The sequence below is a fragment of the Odocoileus virginianus genome, chromosome 2, assembly GCF_023699985.2.
Source record: "Odocoileus virginianus isolate 20LAN1187 ecotype Illinois chromosome 2, Ovbor_1.2, whole genome shotgun sequence".
Classification (NCBI taxonomy): domain Eukaryota; kingdom Metazoa; phylum Chordata; class Mammalia; order Artiodactyla; family Cervidae; genus Odocoileus; species Odocoileus virginianus.
Window position 1 is genome coordinate 58,400,833 of NC_069675.1, and position 17,260 is coordinate 58,418,092.

Sequence of the window (17,260 nt, forward strand, 5' to 3'; positions counted from 1 at the left end):
CCCCGGCTCGTGCTGCCATTGCCCGACTCCCTGTCACTCAGCCCGCGCGGGGCCGGGGATTGGCAGCCTAGCCCCGTTACGCACTCACCTCGCGTTCACATACCCGGGGAGGGCAGTAGAAAGGTGATCAATCTTCATCAGGCTACATTTCCAATCACCTAAACAACCCGGCGAGACAAGCCACTCCGACAAGGTAACTCGCTTGATTTATTTAGTTTGCAAAGTGCCTCTGCAGGACTTCCCCAGCCCCCACCGCCTCCACGCTGCACGGAGTGCCACCTCGAGCCACCTCCCAGCTCTGCCCCTCTCACCCCCACCTTCTCCTTGCGGCCCCCTCGGTGAGGTCCCGGGCGAGGCACTGTGTCGGGAGCGTGTGGGGCTTTGCAAACAAAGTGTCTGTGCAATAAAGTGAAACCTGGAGGGACATGCACAAAGCCACTGGAAAGAAAGAGAAAGGGAGGAGGGAAGTTGGGGAAAGAAAGAAATCCGGCGGGTCCCTGACCCACCGCCCGGCCCCGCGGGTAATTCCTGTGCCGCTCCGTTTTGCAGGTTGGCCGCCCAGAGGGTCTGTGTGAGGGCGTGAGGTAGATGGTGAGCGGCCCCGGCAGCTGAGGGCAGGTAAGGAGAAAGCCGCTGGCCGCCCGGGGCTCTGGGAACGCGTCGGTGGCTCTTGCCTCCCCCTGCTCAAACGGGTCCCCGCTTCCCCGGTCCCTGGCATCGGGGGCGGGGCTGGGAAGCCACCTGGCTCCCCTCTTGCTGAGCGGAGGACCCCGGAGCTCCGCTGCGGCCCCGCACCCCTCCCCCGCCTCCTCCGAAGTAACCCAGCTGAAGTGCTAAGTTTGAAGAAAGTCTTTGAAAACTCACATTGCAGTCTAGCAGAGTCGCCACATTTGAGTCCCATTCTCCCTTGGCCCCGGCTCTTTCCCTTCCGCCGCCTTCCCTGCAAACCGAGTTCTCCCGGCCGAGACCGTGGGTCCCTGGGGAGAGGAGTGGGAGACTTCTCTAGCTCTAACTTCTTTCTTTCCCTGAACTCTTCTAGCCCGGGTCCCAGGTCTGCTTTAAGTTCCTGTGAAGCGGGCTAAAAGCGACAGGTTCTCTGGGATCTCCGTCCCACTCTTCCAGCGCTACTTCCTGACTCCTGATTGTAGCACCTCAGTTTTGGGGGCAACTTGGGGAAGCCAGGCGTCGACCTTCCTGCCCGGGGCAGCGCGAGCTACGCCGCGGAGGCCTAGTTCTCTAGTTTGGATTGGGTCCTGGGGCGCCGGTTCAGCTAGTAGGATAAGCGGGAAGCGCATCAGACCTTACTGCACTGAGGCTTCCCAAATCCGCCAGACCCTTGGGGAGCTGGTCAGATCACCTTTCGACCCCGGCCGGGACCCCATTGTCCGCAGCCGGGACCGACTTGCTCTGGGGAAGCACGGCCTGCGGCTGTGGAGAAGTGCGGGTGATTTCGGGCGGCGTGTTCGAACCGCCACCTGTACGGTGGCGCCTTCTGGTCGCCTCAGCCGGACCTGGGCTCGAATCGGTGGTCGAAGTGTGGGTGGGATTCCGGGTAAGCAATCTCTCAGCGGCCATGCACAGGGAGGTAAGCCGGAAGGGCGGCTGTGGGCTCTAGGCCCGGGACCCAGCCGCGGAGACTCTGGAAGGAGGTACTCAGTGGGCAATGCGTCCCGGAGAGGCCCAGGTGCCGCGAGCCCTCCGCAGTGCCTCACCTTGGCTCTCTGGAGTCTACCTGTCCGTCCCACTTTCAAAAACATTTGAAACAAAACGAAACAACTCCTCATGCTCTGGGTCTCCTTCCGCCTTGAGGTGGAGGGGATGTTTGCTAGTGTGGAGTGATGCCCTCTCCCACCGGACAAATTTTTGCCTAGTCTTGGGACCTCGCACACACTGCGGTTTGGGCTCTGACCTCCCAAGTTTGCCCCTGATTTAAACCTCTTCTCACTCCTAGCGTCGCCCTACGAGTGTCTGGTCCATTCCAAGCCCGTAAAGAGGTAATAATGATCCAGAAATTTTACTTTTCAAAGAAGCTGTGGTTTTGGGGCTAAGGACTTATAGAGCCGAGTTCTGCACAGATCCATAGCCTGCGTCACCTCCCCATTCTTTGACTCCTTTCTCCAGCAAGACCAGGAAGCCGTGAAGGCTTGGAATGACGGTTTCGGTGTGTCTCATGTCTCCATAGGCCGGGCCCCCAGACGCAACAGAGCTTGAAGGACTGCGCAGTGGGAGCCCCGCACTGCGCCTGGCCCCCGGCCCCCTGGATCCGTCGGGGCGCCTCCACCCAGCTGTTAGCATGATGTCTTACCTCAAACAACCCCCATATGGTATGAATGGGCTCGGTCTAGCCGGGCCAGCCATGGACCTCCTACACCCCTCCGTGGGCTATCCGGGTGAGCATCGACCCCCCACACCCTCCTCCCTTAGAAATCTGGGAAATCCCCAGCCTCTGGGTTTGAGCACAAATCTTGTCCCAGATTAGGCCCAGGGAACCGGTTGCCTAGTCTCTTAAGTGCAGGGCGCGCTGACTGGGAGGGCAGATCTTAGCCGGGAAGTAGGGCCAGGGTGGCTAAGACGTGAGACGTGAGCCCTCCAGTCTGGCCACACTGGCTTCTCTCCAGTTGTCAGGCGCATTTACCCACGGATTCGTTTCCCATGGGTGGGTTGTGTGTGAGAGAGAGAGATTGAAAGAACTATGCCTTTCCCCCTCAACACTGAACGAGGAATGTGGACACTCGCTTGGCCCTCACAGCAAGGGCCGAGCTTGCCTTATGCAAAGCGACTGGCTGAGGTAAGGTAGAGGGATTCTTCCTCCTTAATTAAATTGTCCTCTAGATGGGTGGCCTGCACCAACTTCTGCACTGTTGATGTGGACGACTTGAGCCAAATCCTGGCCTTCTTGTCTAGGTTCCGTTTCTTCACCTCCATTTATTACCTCGGAAAGTGTTTTCCAGGACATGTTTCGGCACACCCCTTCCCCACCCTCCAGTCAGGGAGAGTGCTGGCAGGGGGGCAGCGAAGGAAGAAGGATTGTATAACTTCTCTTCCTTTCTTAACCTCTGAGAGGCAGGGAAGGGGGCAGCCCTGGAGTGTCGGAGACAATCAGGAGTGTCGGTGTGCCAATCAGGCACACCTGCAGTTTCTCCCACCTGTGGCCTGTCAGGCTCGCTTCCCTGGGGAGTTCTTTTTTTTTGTTCGGAGCTCGGCTTTCTTTTGCAATGACCTGGTCCAGGGCCTGCGAGGGTCCTGTCCGTATCCTCTAGCGCGAGTCCGCGTAGCCACCACTGACCCGACGCGCCCCGCGTTTCCCTTCAGCCACCCCGCGGAAGCAGCGACGCGAGCGCACCACCTTCACGCGCTCTCAGCTGGACGTGCTCGAGGCGCTCTTCGCCAAGACTCGCTACCCAGACATCTTCATGCGCGAGGAGGTGGCGCTCAAGATCAACCTGCCAGAGTCCAGAGTCCAGGTGCGCGCGCGCGGGGTTTCCAGGGTCCGGGGAGGGGTGCTGGGCCTGGTTGGGAAGTGGTCTGGTCTGAGGGCGGGCTTACAGGCTGGGCAGCCCCTCTCAGACTCCCCCTAGCGCTGGGCCCGGGCCTGGCAGAGGGGCCAAAATTAAACGTACTACCTTAGAGCCCTGAATTGGGCCGTTGACCCCGGGGCGCCTTCGCTCTCCGAAGTCTTTTTTAGGATTGCAGGAGGCCAAGCCCGACACTTGTCCCCTGCCTCTTCGGCCACCCCAGGGCCTGGCAGTTTCCTTCAGGGTCTTGAATTCTGCCTCCGCCCTGTCCTTGTATCCCGGGAATGCTGGAAATGAGAGTGGGGCTTGGCCAAAGCCTGGTCCCCTGTCTGGAAGTGTGCCCCACGGGTGGCGGCAGTGTGATTAGACCTTTCCCTTTGCTCTGAGAGGATGCTGAACGCAAAATCTGGCTACCAGCTTTGCTCTTTCTGGGTTGTTTTTGTGGTTTTTTTGTTTTGTTTTGTGTGTGTGTATGTGATGAAAGGCCCCCGAAAATACTGTTAGGATCATAACTCAGAACTCTTCTCAAAGGCCTTTTATCTTGCCTTTTTCCTCCCAGAGGCTCAAGAGAACAGGAATGCCATGTTTTGTACCCGGGCCTTCCAAGAGGAGTGAGAACTTTGTGACTGTCTTATTTGGTTCCCCACTTGGAGCCAAGAAGTCCAACGAAATTCTGTTCAGGCTTCCTTCCGTAGTCCCCCTCTAATTCAACCTCCTGCTCCCACCCAAATTCTCTCCCGGCCCAGCACCAGGCCTCCATGGGGCAGAGTGGCTCCGGCTTAGACTTGGTGACTGCCTCCCATTCCGCGGCGTGCTCTGTGCCTCTCCGCAGTTTCCCGAGCTCTATTCACAGAAGACAGGGCCTCCATACATTCATAGGTCTGCTGGGAAGCGGCCAACAGCAGCAGTTTAGAGATGGCTGAACTTCTGGCTGGACAGACACAAATGTTCCGCCCTCCGACGGAGTTGAGCTAGGGGTGGGGGTGGGGAGGTGCACATCCCTACTTTGCCAGAGGAGGGTCTTTGAGCAGAAGGATGGGGGAAGGTGGAGCAGAGAATGCCGGGTCTGGCCGGGCCGGAGATGGGGAAGGGGGATGGAGATGGGGAAGGGATGGAGGCGGAGAGGGATACGGTTCCTAGGCCGAGTCGGTGCATGAGGCAGGGGAGTGGCAAGTGCTACTCGCCCCTTTACACGCTCTTCTCCACTCGGCCTGCCGCAGGTCTGGTTCAAGAACCGCCGCGCCAAATGTCGCCAGCAGCAGCAGAGCGGGAGTGGGACCAAGAGCCGCCCAGCAAAGAAAAAGTCGTCCCCGGTGCGGGAGAGCTCGGGCTCCGAAAGCAGCGGCCAGTTCACGCCGCCTGCTGTGTCCAGTTCCGCCTCGTCCTCCAGCTCCGCATCCAGCGCCTCAGCCAACCCCGCGGCGGCAGCGGCTGCAGGCCTGGGCGGGAACCCGGCGGTGGCGGTACCGTCGTCGTTGAGTACGCCTGCTGCCTCCTCCATCTGGAGTCCGGCCTCCATCTCGCCCGGCTCAGCGCCCGCTTCAGTGTCGATGCCCGAGCCTTTGGCTGCACCCAGCAATGCATCGTGTATGCAGCGCTCGGTAGCCGCAGGAGCCGCCTCGGCCGCAGCCTCCTATCCCATGTCCTACGGCCAGGGCGGCAGCTATGGCCAGGGCTACCCCGCGCCCTCCTCCTCCTACTTCGGCGGCGTGGACTGCAGCTCGTATTTAGCGCCCATGCACTCGCACCACCACCCGCACCAGCTCAGCCCCATGGCACCCTCCTCCATGGCGAGCCACCATCACCACCACCCCCACGCACACCACCCGCTGAGCCAGTCCTCGGGCCACCACCACCACCACCATCACCACCACCACCAGGGCTACGGCGGCTCGGGGCTCGCCTTCAACTCTGCCGACTGCTTGGATTACAAGGAGCCTGGCGCTGCCGCTGCACCCTCCGCTTGGAAACTCAACTTCAACTCGCCTGACTGTCTGGACTATAAGGACCAAGCCTCATGGAGGTTTCAGGTCTTGTGAGCCCAGGAGTGGGAGGAAGAGAAGAAACGCAACTACCTGCGCCCTCCGTGATCCCCGTCCTGTTGCTGCTGCTGCTGCACCGCCCGCCTTTGCCTCGACTTCTCCAGACCCGAAATTTCATGCCCCCAAAAGATGCCCATTGCTGCACTGCCGCCCTCATCTTTGTGCCACTTGCTTGGGGGATGTGCAAACCCTACCCACCCCTTGGATGGGGGGACCGGTGCTTCGGCTTGGCCAACAAGTTCTATACAGGAGAGCTGTGTGCTCCCCTCCTCAGCCCCCACCGAACTCCCAAGTCGCTCTCTTCTAGTCTTTCTGGACAGTTACTGTGTATGCACTTGCAGCCTTCGGAGGCTTTTCGCTCTGTCTTGCTGTTTGAGCCCTACACTTTAATTTATTCTTTCTGGACACTGGAGTCACTAACTGGCATGTGTCTGCCTGTTGGGAGTGTACCCACACTCTACTCCAAATCAAAACAACCACTAAGCGTTTCTCGCCTGCAGACTGCCACCAGCCCCGCTGGTGCCCTCAGCTGCCCTCAGCCCCGCTCCCCGCCTGCAGGCCAGAGCCTCCTGGCATTTCCTCCTCTCCTGCCCGCTGCGCTTGTAGGAGACCCAAGGGAGGAACGCGTCCTTAGCCTCTCGCGCACAGCCCCGCCCTGCGTAGAACTGGCTCAGGCTTCCGCCTCGGCGGGAATGCTGTATATAGTCAGGTCCGTTCCAGGGACCACTTAAACTTTTTAGTTGCTGTTGGTTGAACTGAGCATATCTTGTCTTAGAGCCCAAGAAATAGAACTTTAAGATATATACAGCATATATATATATATATATACACACACATATATATAAAACAAAAGCAAAAAATATTTTCCCCCGTCCCCTTTCCTCTCTTCCTCAAACGATGGCGCTTTTAATTTTTCAGTTGTTGCAAAATTTCCCTGCCCTCTCACACCTTCTCCCTCTGTGTATTTATTAAAGAAAATCGTTTGGTTTCAGGAAGCTGCGCATGGAGAATCGGGAGGGTCCTGGAGTCTGAAGGAGTCAAGTCGGGGCACAGGGGAGGGGTTTAGGCTGGGAGGGGGCACAGGACTGAGCCCTTCACCAGGTCTAAGCACAAGGTTGCAGTTCTGGTTTAGAGACCAAAACCAAAAGAAAGCAAAAAGATAGAAATATAGTATTATGGGAAAACAAAACAAAACAAAAAAACCCCAGGCCCCAAACCCAGGTTCAATTCCTCCGTCGGCTTCTCTCTCTTTAAAAACCCTGTTTTGTCTAGTGAGTTTTTAGTGCACCTTCATTCTCCGAAATCTACGGAGAGCCCACGACTGTATATCAATTTTGGCTTTGGCCGTTTCGTCCAGTAGGTGGGAAAGTAATTTGTAAATTTGATTTGTCCGATGTGAAGATCGCAAATTACTTGTTGAAATGTAAGGCAGTCCCTTTCCTCCCCCCTTTATCTACATTATTTCCCGAAAATAAATGCAAATTAATGAACGGCTTGTCAGTGTTGCTCTTCTGCTTCCAGCCCAGGTCCTGGTCTTGGGTGGGTGGAGGGAACAAAAAGAGGAAACCTCCGTGTTAATAACCCGCGTGTTAATAACCTGTGTGAAGCTGCAAGCCAAAGAAACTCTGTCCTAGGGAAGGTCCCCCCCTCCCGAAGCCCCCACCCCCCCGCATCGGTCAGCCCGGCCTCTTTCCCCAGGCGTTTTGACCCCGTATCCCCTCTCGCCATCGCGGACAGAGACAGGTGTCAGGACTCAATTCCCGAAGCAATTCCTTTCTCTTCAGAGGCAGGAGCCTGGCACTGATTTCTTCACCCTAATTGCCGCCTGCATCAGAAAGAAGAGGGGGAGGGGAAGAGGGTCGGGAGGCGGGAAGGGATAGCTCTGTAATGCTCTCAGGGCTGAGCCAAAAAGGAAAAGAAAACAAAACGACAAAAAAACCGATCCGTGTCTTGCATGTTGCCAACAGACAACCTTCCTTTCTGCTGAGCTGTCCCGAGTGGCTTCATGGCGGCTGGGGGAATCCGAGTCATCCCTTCCACGTGCTAAGATGTCCCTTTAAACCTGCCCTGCCTGAAGTAGCCAAACTATCTTTGTTCGTATTAAAAAGCAAACACAAAAATCTAGAAGAGTCGATAGGGACGCGTTTCACTTTGGCAGGGGAAGCAGACTTCTGGATTGCAGCAGGGGGTCGGAAGGAGGGTTCCACCTTCCCCTGAGGAAAACAGGGGTAGAGGTGGGGGTGGGTTGGAATGATGCTCCAGAAGACCCGGAGTCCCGACCCTTTTTGGTCTGAAACCTCCTGGGCTTAAGGCCCAGAAGCTGCTCAACTTGTCCACAGGAGGGAAGGAAATAAGGAAACAACGAAAAGTTTCCTGCGAAGTGACCGACACACCCTATTCTTTTTATTCCGTGTGAGACCTGAGAGCACAACTTGAGGCCGGGTTTGAAGAACGACCCCTCCTCCGGGGTTCCGTGCCGAGCTGTCTCATGGCTGCGAGACCCGGCTGGAGTGAAGCTTTCTCGGCTGCGTCCTCCCTCCGGACTCCGTAGGTCCGGCTCGGGCGCACAGCTCCTTCCTATTCTATAAATAAGCCCAGCAGCCCCCTACTCCGCAGAAGTCCGCAGGAGGGCGCAGCCGCGGCCTCGCTGAGCGTCACCCTGCGGCGCCGCCGGCGGAGGGAGACCCGGTGCGCAAGGCCGCTGTGCGCCGTGGCCCCTGGGGGTGCGCGGCCCGCACGTGCCGGGGAGTCTGGGCCGGTGGCCGGAGCAAAGAGGCTTCTCGCTCTCGCTGCATGGGCTTGGGCGCTCGGGCTGCAGGATCTCCTTGCTTGACCGACCTGCCTGGCCTGCCCCAGTGCCGCCCTGGCTCACGCAGCCGCCACTAAGGCCGCTCCAGGCCTGTGTTCCGGGCAGCCCGCGTCCTCAGCTCCTTGTGGCGGGTTCTGTGCGTCCCAGCAGTCTTCCTGACTTCGCGGTGGGATGAAACCACGAGACGCGACTCTGCATTCGTTTGGACAACTGTGTGACCTCCGGAACAAGGTACCCAACCCCCAGGGCCTCATTTTCGTCCCAGTTATTATTTGGCCCCACTCTGTCAGGGACGTTCCAGAACCTCACACTTTGGGCCGAGGCTGCGGGCAGGCAGGTGAAACGCATCACAGTGGCCCCGGCCACTCGGCGGCGTCTAGAAGTTTCGGCGCCTGCTTACTCAGGTAGATGTGGGACCAGCGGCAGGGCTCGTGGAGACCCGGCGGGAGTTCCCGCCCGGGTGACGAGGCCTCGAGAAGAGGCACGTGCTTCTCCCGGTGCTTCCCAGCCTGCGCCGAGGCCCGCGGCGCTGAGCGGAAACGAGCGGGAAGGTGGTGGGGCACTTCAGGCAGCCGCGACGCGGGAGCTTGGGGGAGCAGGGAGGGTGCGTGGCCACCGGAGGGGGTGTGGGCGGCCGGAAGTGGCTGGACGGAGTTGGGGAGCCCACGCGGCCCCGAGTCCAGGCGGCGGCGGCGGGAACGCTGCAGGTTCCTCCCGGCAGGCCACCTGTTACTGGCAGGTTCTGTGAGAACCGCCCTCAGTTCCCCCTTCTGAGGGAAGAGGTTTGTACTCTGCATTTTGGTGTTGGTGACACAACAGAAGCAAGTAAAATTGAAGCAAAGTAAGACGATTAAGCAACTTAAGAACATTTAGTAACTTTAAGTGTTAAGACGTCAACTGTTTTGTTCCTTTGAGTGCTCAACGAAATCTTCGTGTTTTCTACTCATGGCTTGTGTTCTCTGGTCAAACTTCGAAAGCAGAAAAGTCTGCCTTTCAGTGAACTTGTGTGAAGTGTTTTATGGCTAACGGATAGGTCATATTTGTGATTTTTAAATAAGTTTTTAAAATTCTTGAAACCTCAGGAGCACCGCGTTAATTTCCTGAAGCTTTGAAAAGATTCAGTGAAATAACATCGTCTGTTGTAGAGCTTTTTATTATTTTATAGCTACTCAGTAGCTACTGAGGGCATATGGAGACATTTCTCAACATTGTAAAAAAATTTTTTTTTTTAATTCTTAGAGCTATGGGATATTAAACGTGAGAGGAAAAACAGGTAAAAAGGCGCTGAGTGTCAGCAAATTTATGTCTGGCACATTACAGAGACCAAAAACCCGAAAGGATTTTTGTGTCAAAATTACTACTTTTTTCATACATTTTGATGAAAATAGTTCTTAGATAAGTTGTTTTTTGTTTTTTGTTTTTTTCAGTTGTGAGAATGGTAAGTTCATATCTTTGGCAGAGTAAATGAATGTTATTGATGTCATTGGGCACTGACAGGCACCGAGGTTTTCTTTAGAGATACAGAAATAAAATGTATCTGATATATTAAATGTAGTTAATATATACATTATTGGTAAGGAAAATCTGTATCATTACTATTCAAGACCCAAAAAAAGTCACTTGGCTGCTGTTGCAGAATTAATTTAAGAACAGCATCAAGATTTATAAAATTCCTTAATTGAAAACCTAACAAGTTCTCAACGAGTTATTCTGTGTTTTCCATACTATTTCTCCCTTCCCCCATGCATTTTAATGTCGAAAATGAGAATGAAAAAAGCTCATTAGCTCATTAATTTTTTAAAATTTATTTTTAATTAGAGTAGCTCATTAACTTTAACTAAGGAATATTTATATTCAGTAGTACCTAAAATAAAAACCACCAACTAAAAAAATGAATGCTAAATAATAACAATGCATTGCTTATTCTGACAAGGAGAAAACATCTCTATTTAAGAAAGAATCTGTTTAATTAAACGTGTGAGTGTCTCGAATACACTTTTTTGAAAAAGAGATTTTGTGGGTTTTTTTGGTGGGGGTGGGGCTGTGTGTTATAGATGGTTCCTGAAAAATCAATTTTACCTTAGTCATCCTGTTGGTATTTATTGATATATGAAAAACGAATTGGATATTTTTGGTGGGAGAAGGAACCATGCGATTTTGACTTAGTAATTCTTTAATCATGCTTTTAATGAGTTGGATTTTGCCTTGCTTCAGGTGCAGTCTTTCAAAAGTTTTTGAAAATTAAAAATATTTCCTGAAAAACTTGTGGTTGTTTAGGTGAAATGGCAGTTATGTAAAATAGTCAAAGTTGAAATTGCTGTTAAATATATCCAGCAAACAAATGTATGGTGTGCTCACATATAAAATGTATCGCCTAATTATGAAACTTACACATTCATATTTCTATAACCGTTACTTCAAAGATGGAAATAAGATTTAAAATATTTTGGAGTTTTTTCTAATCAAATAGTACAATTAATTAAATGACAACTTTCAAAATTTAAACATTGAAAATCTATTATTAGTTACTAAAAATTGTACCCCTCTTACTGGCTTTGAATAATTTAATTTGTGACTATTTGAAATAAAAGACACAAAGTTCCATTCCATTCCAAGTGTCATAAATACTTCGTTTTTCGAAGGTTAATCTTATTAAACATCTTATAAAATACTGTTTCAGGAAATTTAAAAAATACTTTTAAAGTAGATTGTGAAATTAGGATTTAAAGGATGAATCACAATTTTTCCGGGATTGAAGTGGAGTGTAAATAAGTCATAAGTAATTTTGACATTTGGGGTAAAGTTAATTAAAATGTAGGAATAAATGGTCTTTGATTCAACAACTTGGTGTCTAAAGAGCTTATAAAATATTTTTAGCACACAAATATTCTTATGTCTCTTCAAAGTTCGAAATGCTTATAAAGATATACCATCATCTGTCATAGCTATTTAAATGCAGGAATCATACTTTCTTTTTAAAGTTTATTTTTAAAACTTCATTTTGAAATATACATACAAAAGAAAGTATAAAATGGGTTTATACAATTTAAAGAGAAAGGAAAATTTAAAAGGAACAAGAAGTTCTCAAATACTTTAAAAAGTAGATTTGAGATAAGTTCTAATGTCAGTGTTTAAATTTGATGTAACATAGATTATGTCTGTTTATGTCCCAGGACTTTTTCCTAAATCCTTTAGTATAGTGACTATTAATATATAAGGACACTTTTTAAGGCAGAAAAACAGTTAAAATCATAGGATGTAAAAGTTCCATAGGCCTTTGAAAAGTCCATAGAGTTTCTTTATTCATAAAAAAAATTGTGTTTTATATCTCCTTATATTTTATGACAAAAAAGCACCAAAAGAATCTATCTTCTTTTTTCTCAATGATGGATATTTGACCTTATCCAAAGCTGTGGCTTTAACTCTTGATTTCATTACTGGTGACCCTCAAATCCATATCTGTACCTCAGACCTCTCTGTTGGACTTCATATACCTGTACATACACTGAAAAGAGGCCATAATATGATGTCTGGGTCTTGCTTCATAATAATAGAGGAAGAGAGGGAATGGTTGGAATATAAATTAAACAAGATTATTATGAGTTTTTAATTATTGAAGCTGAGTGAGAATACATATAATTTCATTACACTCTATTTTTGTCTGTTTAATTTTTTCCATAATAAGAGATGAGTGAAAGTATTCATTTGTGGAAAGTAGTTTTTGCAGTATATTGAGGAAATTGAGTTCCCCATCTTTGGAGTCCCTACAGTATTGTTCACATATATTACTTTCTTTATCTGCTCTCAAGTCTTATAAGGTTGGTTGGTGTGAAGCTTAGGGTGGTTTGATTATTTCCTCAAGATCACATAGTTGGTAAGTGGCAGAACTTGTCAGAACTCAGTCTTCAGATTCCATGTTTGACTATAGGAGCTACCTAAAAATTTCAACATGTTAACAATTAATTAAAAAAAAACTTACCATATTACATACAAATCAGATTACCAGACTGATGTCAACGAAACGTGCTTTATGTAAGTTCAAGTTGTAAAATTTGAGTTTTGGTAACTGAAATTTATTTTCTAGGACATTGTTACATTTATCTTTCTGGGCATCTCTTCACTATTATTTAATGAGTGTTCAGAAATATATTAACAGAGCATGAAATGAAAAGACTAGTCATACCAGGTCTATCTCACCTTTTAATTTCTTACTAATACTTAATGTCTAAGTAATTTAAAAATTATTTTACTGTTTGTTTCATGTTTATGAGTAGTGTTTTTTATTCTTCGCTGAGCCTGTCTTGCTCCTCAGAAGGTTGCTTTACTATGTTCTAGGAGGTCTAATACAGGGAAAGTTGTGTAAACCAGATATAGAATTAGGATTTGATTAATGACTCTGTAAATGAGGCTTCATTTGTTTATAAACAGGTATTTGGAATCTTTTTTGTAACTATGCTAACTTGGAAACATCAGGTTTTTAAGTTTGTGGTTTAATTTTTAAAATCTCACTAAACAAATCCTGTCTTTTTAGGGTAAAATTTATTTTTCAGAGCTAACTCCACAAGGTAAAAAATGGTTAACAAGTTGGAGAATATAGATTGCATAACTTTATAGATATTGGTTTCCTTTTGTTGAAAATAAAAAAACAAGTCTTGTTTAAACAGTATCATTATTTCTTCAGGTTTTAAAAACCATTCATCTCATGCTTCCATTCCTGCTACTGACCTCTTCAGTTTGCCTCTTATTTGATGTAGAAAAGCAAAGCTTGTCTGTTTGTGCTTATTAATGTTTGGAGAAGAAAAAGCTAGTATCTCTTTTCTCCCTGAATTTCTTCGTGTGAGGCATGAACCATCATATACTCAGATCAGCACCTGATAATTCCTGCATGCCTTTTTATTTGTATATTTTGGAATTGAGAGTCTCCCCCTGACCTGAGATTGTATTCCACTCCATAATACCTAAATCTTTTATTCCAAAAGGGATTAGAAGTCAGTGGGGGTCCTAGAGTGAGAGAGAGAAGTATAAGAGATAGGACTAAGTTTTCCTTTACTTGAAGTGCTTGCCGCCGCCGAAGATTCATGGTAGGTCTGTTTGTTGAGTGAATGAAAGAATGAAATCCAGTCATCATACTTGTAACAGATATAAATGTTGTTTATCTCAGATACAGAGTTGCTTTTTATGTGGTATTCAGTTTAACTGGATTCCATAGTATGTTTTCTTAATCTCCTTAGTCATCTTTAGAATCAAGATCTTTTTGATTACTCTTACATCCTTTGTTAGATGTAAAACCATTTCAAAGTCTAGTTCTTTAAAGTTTTAAGTTATGAAATATATTTTAAAGTCCACAAAATGTGTATGTATCTTTTATCAATTAGTTGTCAACTAATTATTATGAAATCACCACATTAAGGTCAAGGAGTAGAGCATTATCGTGAGCATGCTCAGTTGTGGCCAACTCTGTGCCCCCTGGGACTGCAGCCCAGCAGGCACCTCTATCCATGGGATTTCCCAGGCAAGAATACTGGAATGGGTTGCTATTTCCTTCTCCAAGGGATATTTCTGACCCAGTGATATAACGTGCATCTCCTGCATTGGCAGGTGAATTCTTTACCAGTGAGCCACCTGGGAAGCCCACAAAGCATTATTGGGATCACAGAAATCCCTGAGTATTTCTTGCCCATTACAGTCACTTCAGTCTCTTCAGGGGTAACGGCTGTCTTATCATTTATAGTAATGGTTTTCTTGCAGTTATTTCTCTTTTAAAAAATTGATCACCTGTACATGCATTCCTAACTAGTATGTGTTTTGAATTTTATATGAATAGAATTACTTTTGTAACTTGCTTTTTTCACTTAACCTTATGTTTATAAGGTTCATCTATGTCATTGTGTGTTTCTATAACTTGTTCACTTTTAGTGCTTTATGCTGTATAGTATTCCACTGTATGAATACACTAATTTATTTAAATGTTTTACTTTATATTGGAGTATAGTTGATTAACAATGTTAGTTTCAGTTGTACAGAAAAGTGATTCAGTTATACATACAGATAACTTTTTCTGTTGGTAGGTATTTGGGTTATTTCTAGTTTGGGAAAATTATAAGGATGCTGCTGTGAACATTCTTTTATGTGTATCCTGGTGCACATAAAGATGCAAATCTCTCAAGTATATCCTAGGAGGGAAATTTCTGAGCCATAAGGGATGCATATTTTCAACTTGACTAGATACTGGTACAGTTTTCCAAATTGGTTGTGTAAATTTTTATACTTTCAAATAGTGTATGAAAATTGTGATTTCTCCATATCTTTGCCAAAGCTTAGTATTATTAGCATTTTAAAATTTTGTCAATTTGTTGGATGTGTAGTAATACATGTAATGGTTTTAATTTGTATTTTCTTGATTAGTGGTGAGATTGAGCCCCTGTTTTTATATTTGTTGTTTACTTGGATATTTTCCTTTGTGGAGTGCCTATTCTTAAATTTCCCTCTTTTTCTTTTAGATTGTCTGTCTTTTCTCTTTGATTTGTAAGAGCTCTTTACATATTCTGCATTCTGGTCCTTTGTCACTTACATGTATTGCATATATTTTTCTCATTTTGTGGATTGTCCTTTCATTCTTTCTTAAGGTGTTTTTAAGTAGCTGAATGTGTTCATCTTTTCCTTTATGTTTGGTGCTTTTTGTGTGTCATGTTTAGGAAATCCTTTCTTACCTCATGATCATGAAAATATTCCCCCATGTTTTCTTATAAATTATTTCTTCTAAAAGTTTTGTCATAGATATTTATCATCTTTTTTGTAGTATGCAGTATTTGGCAATAGTTCCTCTTCTTCCTTCTTGAAACTTCATCTGCTCACATGACTGCAAATGTCATTTTTATGTTGCTAATTCCAAAAATCTGTATTTTTGGTATTGACTATACTCATTAGCTGAGATCTTTATTTCCAACTGCCTTCTGGATCTTTCCACTTGAATGTCTTGCAAATATCTGCAAACATATCAGTTCAGAGCTCATTTAAAAATCTTTATTGTTTTCTGTTTAGATTAATCATCATACAAGCCAAAATACATGTGGAATCTTTGATTCTTCTTTTCTTACCTTCTCTCAATCCAAATATCCATCATGTCCAAGTGATTCTGCTTCTGAAATGCATGTAAAATCTATTCATTCTCTTTTCTCCAGTTCCACAGTTACTGCTCAGAGTTCCATCTAGTCTGGAATAATATCTTTCTAATTGGTTTTCCTGCCTTCCTTCTATCCCCCCTCTCTAGTCAGTCATTCACACTGCTGCAGAGTTTCTTTCTAAGACACAAATCACATACCTTTCCTGCTTTTATGGCTCTTCGTTGCCTTACTTATAACAAAAAGCTCAAATTCCTTCACATGATTTCTACCATTACTCTGCAGGACTCTCATGTTTTAGCCACTCCAGGCTACTTATTGTTTCCCTAAGAAGCTGTGTACTTTCATTGTGCTTTTTTTCATGTTGTTCCCTCTGCTTGGAATAGTCTTCCTTCCACCCATTCCCACTGGGAAAATCCTATTTCTTCCACCACCATTCCCAGAAAGAATTAATCCTTCCTATCTCTGGGCTTCCCATAGCACTTTGTTTATACCATTATTGCAGTACTTTGTATTTATTACTTTGTATATGTCTCCTATGCTAGACTAGGAAGTTTTTTAAAACAGAGTACATTTTATTATATTAGAATCTAGTAGTGCCTGGTACAAAATAGTACTCAATAAATACTTGAGTTAAAGAATTGTAGTAACCTTAATAAAGAAAATAGAAGCATATGCATTGACTTAAGAGTTGTGAGCAGGGGGAAATGTTTGTGAAAGAGTACAATGAACTGTTTTATTTGAGTGGGTTCCAGCTGAAAAGATTAGAATGTGTTGCTGTGGCTCAGTGCTAACTGAAGGGGCAAAAATAATCTTGGACAAATAAAATTGAGTTTTCCTCATTTTTAAAAGGCTGACATGTTTCAGATGGACTTAGAATATGAAGTTACATTTATTTTTAAGAAGTAAGAAATTCACATTACTGCTTAAGAAATTTATCTATTTCGGAGACCACATTAATGACATAGTTTATTACTACAAGTTTTTGTAATACCAAATACATCTGTTTTGACAGTGTTTTCTTTTACTCTGTAAGGTGTTAGTAAATCAGGACAGTGACAGGTTAACAGTTCTTGCCTGTACTAGTTTTGTAGACTCCCATAAAAACTAGAACTTCTGATGACTAGAGTACAAATATTTACCTAAGGTTTGCAGAGCATGAGCTAAGACAATTGAATTGAGGCTAGATAGTTTTTTTACAGTTCATCTGGAGGAAGCAGAGTTAGTGTTCAGTAACATTATCTTTCTTTTTATGTCAACTGATAAGTGGTATGAACACGATGATTTCAAATACAGAATGTTCTTAGTAGATAAATTATAAGAGCAAATTGATTTTTCATTAAAATATTTTATAGTATTTATATCTGGAATTTTTGTTAGAGTAAATCCTTAAGGAACCATTGAAAAGTTTGTCTATTTGCAGGGAAGTTATCTTTTGATGATGAATTTATGGATTTTAAATCAGCTCCTAATCAAAAAAGCAACTTTCAGATAAATATGGTCAACTGAATACATGGGTTTATTTTCACGCTCTTTGAAAACATACTAAAATGAAAATCAAGGAATAAAGAAATGCATGAATGCCCAAAGGACAAACAGAACTTGAGAGTAGATGTCAGGAGAATCTGGGAAGCTGGAACATCAGTAGGTGAGTGGTAGCTAACTTAGTAAGAAAGCTGAAACGTTAGTCTGTGCAGCTGTCTTCCATCTGCCACACCTGGATAGCTTAGATAGCAAATGATGGATACCAGTGGTTTCCAGACAGGTGGCAAG

The 17,260-nt window shown here is 46.2% G+C and overlaps 1 protein-coding gene across 1 annotated transcript; it reads left to right on the plus strand.

Moving 5' to 3' along the window:
* OTX1 (orthodenticle homeobox 1) lies at positions 1 to 7,052 on the plus strand. Its single transcript, XM_020873016.2, has 5 exons — positions 1 to 193; positions 550 to 618; positions 2,183 to 2,390; positions 3,313 to 3,464; positions 4,736 to 7,052. The coding sequence occupies exons 3-5, from the start codon at positions 2,294 to 2,296 to the stop codon at positions 5,552 to 5,554; spliced, it is 1,068 nt and encodes a 355-aa protein (XP_020728675.1). The 5' UTR covers positions 1 to 193; positions 550 to 618; positions 2,183 to 2,293; the 3' UTR covers positions 5,555 to 7,052.
* The last annotated feature ends 10,208 nt before the right edge of the window (positions 7,053 to 17,260 follow it).

Excerpts from the sequence above, each read along its gene's own strand:
- OTX1 (XM_020873016.2), top strand. The coding sequence starts at position 2,294 with ATGATGTCTTACCTCAAACAACCCCCATATGGTATGAATGGGCTCGGT. Across the intron at positions 2,391-3,312 it reads CCCCTCCGTGGGCTATCCGG|CCACCCCGCGGAAGCAGCGA; the intron begins GTGAGCATCGAC and ends GTTTCCCTTCAG. Across the intron at positions 3,465-4,735 it reads TGCCAGAGTCCAGAGTCCAG|GTCTGGTTCAAGAACCGCCG; the intron begins GTGCGCGCGCGC and ends GGCCTGCCGCAG.